Raw genomic sequence first — 2840 nt, forward strand, 5'->3', positions numbered from 1 at the left:
ATAATATTTTATACCCATGAGATACATGGTTGGTATATAGACATGTAGGCTATGATATACAGTGTAGAACACCAGAAGTTGAAGAGATAGATTAATGAAGAACTAGTAGAGAAACTAGAATGGTGATATAGACACACCATCCAATGAATCACAAGTTTCATGTATACTCTGTTTTCTTTTTCAGATATATGGAATATACTTCTACTAGGCTCTTAAGATGAATATACTCTGCATTAATGTCCTCATTAGAGAACATCCTTTATTTCCAATCTGCACTTGGATTCTTAGCCAATATGGTTCTTCTTCTTTTCTTTATTTTCATTATCCTAGATCATAGACCTAAACCCATGGACCTGATCTCCTTTCAGTTGACCTTCGTTCACATAATGATGTTTCTCATTGGAGGAAATAGTTGGCTTGCAGACATATTTGAGTCACTAAACATTAAGAATGACATCAAATGTAAGGTAACTTTTTATTCAAGCAGGGTGATGAGAGGCCTCTCTATCTGCATCACCTGCCTCCTGAGTGTGGCCCAGGCTGTCACTATCAGTCCCAGTACCTCTTTGCTGGCAAAATTTAAACAGAAACATAAAAAATACATAATCAATGCTTTATTTTATATTTGGATTTTGAATTTGTCTGTCAGTAGTGACATGATGTTCTATGTTGTTGGTTTTACCAATGTGAGTGAGACCAAGCAGATGCAGGTCACTAAATCCTGCTCACTCCTCCCCATGAGCTCCATCATCAGAGGATTAAATTTTACACTGTCCACCTCCAGAGATGTGTTTCTTGTAGCAGTCATGTTGACCACAAGCACATACATGGTGAATATCTTGCACAGACATCAGAGGAAATTAAAGCATCTTCATAGCATCAGCCACCTGAGAGCATCCCCTGAGAAAAGGGCCACCCAGACCATCTTGCTGCTAGTACTTGTCTTTGTGGTCATGTACTGGGTGGACATCATCATCTCATTAACCTCATTCCTGTTATGGATGTATGATCCAGTCATCCTGACTATTCAGAAGTTTGTGATATATGCCTATCCCACGATTACTCCTTTGGTAAAAATCAGTTCTGATAAGAGAATAATCAATGTGCTAAAATCTTTGCAGTCAAAGTGCCACCAGATTTTCTAAAAAAATGTTTATTACTCCTCCTTTCAAAAATTATTCACTTATTTTTATTTACATGTATAAGTGTTGTCCTAGCCGGTATGTATGGCTAATACACATTTCGAATACACACATGTCACCGCCTCACCCACCAGCGGAAATAAGGAGGCGACCACGAACTCTTCTCCAAGCGGTTTATTCAGGAACCTTGTACTACAGAATCATTCATTCATTTCTCCTTCCTCTCTCCAGCCCCCAGAACTCGCAGGTTAAATACTTTCCCTGGTCCCAATCAGCATCAGCTACGCAGCAAGACACAATAGGCTGCAGGAAATCATGCCAGCTTGCATCACAAACTGGAGGCACTCAGCTTTTTCAAATAAGGGCTTGTTTATTGCAGTGCTCTCTGCTCTGGCTGGAGGCCAGGCGTCATATTTAGGGTAGCAGCTGCAGCTCTCCACAGGTCCCCCTTCTTGTTTTAAATGCAACAGGCAAGAGTAGAGGTCTGATCTCCAGTAACCATGAGAAGGACATTGCAATGGCCCTACAACCTGGTGGTAATATCTCTTGGCAAAATATCTGACCTGTCTTTGAGAACATGTACATCTAGTTTGTACTACAAACCGGGCTTTTTTAGCCACTCAGCATGTGCCTCTGTCTTAGGTAATTTATTTGCCAGAGCCCTAACTCGTAGCAGCTAAGTTGGTGCCATGCCCACCCTATGCCTTTTTCCTGGAGGTGGGACCTGGGGCATCAACCCACATGCAATCAGACGTGCTCTCCAAGAGACCGCTAGAAGCTGATCTCTAGTGCAGTGCTTAGCCTTGCATCCTGAGCGTGAAGAAGAGCATTCAGAATAGTTAACCAAGCCTGTGGAGATTGTCCTGCCTCCAGGGCTGCAAATGCTTGCACTACTAAGGCAGCCTGTCATTGCTGCTGGACCCGCATACTGCAGATGCACCACAGTGCTAATATACTGACAAGGACCAGTAAAGCACCCACGGTTCCAATACCCACCCACTCTTTCAGATGATTCATAGCATGAGAGATCCAGGATGTCAATCCACTAGCAAGGATAGGTCAACTCTGGTGGAATCCACATGGACTATGGCTATGCAAAGATCCTGCAACAGATGATCCATTTCTCTAGACCAATTCCCTGTAAGATACATCAACAATTGTCTAGACAAGTTAACAGTCTGAGTGTGATTTTGTTCCACTCACATTCTAGCTGTGCTATCTGCCACAAGGTATACACCTGTTCTTGAACCAGATCCACCCTTTGGTTAAATACCATAATGTCTCCCTTTAAGTGGCCATTAATACTGGTTTGGGTATTCAAGGCACTTGCAACATTAGTTGATAAATTATTGAGTGCACTAGTTGTCTGAACAGTGGAACTCAATGCAATAGCAGAAGCTGTGGCTTCAACCGCTGCGAATGTGATGGCCGTAACGATGGCTGCTGTCATGCCAAAGTCTCTCTTGTGCCTAAATAAGGCAATAGAGGTAGGGCTTTCCAGAGGCCAGGGAATATACCTGGGCATCCTAGCAACCACAGCAAGGGGGAATCTATTCTGAGGGCTACAATCTAGCTTACTCCTGTTTCCTTTATTAAGGCTAGCATTACTAACTATAAACACAAACGGTGCTCAAACACATACAATGGTTGGAGCAAGGACATAATTTTTCCTGATGCTAATAATCTGACTGAACTTTC

The 2840-nt window shown here is 42.4% G+C and overlaps 1 protein-coding gene across 1 annotated transcript; it reads left to right on the top strand.

The window, feature by feature from the left end:
- The first annotated feature begins 215 nt into the window (after positions 1–215).
- Positions 216–1145, top strand: LOC116098134 (putative vomeronasal receptor-like protein 4). The gene has a single exon (XM_031380853.1). It carries the CDS (start codon positions 237–239, stop codon positions 1143–1145), a length of 909 nt encoding a protein of 302 aa, XP_031236713.1. The 5' UTR covers positions 216–236.
- The last annotated feature ends 1695 nt before the right edge of the window (positions 1146–2840 follow it).

Source organism: Mastomys coucha, unplaced genomic scaffold, assembly GCF_008632895.1.
Source record: "Mastomys coucha isolate ucsf_1 unplaced genomic scaffold, UCSF_Mcou_1 pScaffold20, whole genome shotgun sequence".
Lineage (NCBI taxonomy): Eukaryota > Metazoa > Chordata > Mammalia > Rodentia > Muridae > Mastomys > Mastomys coucha.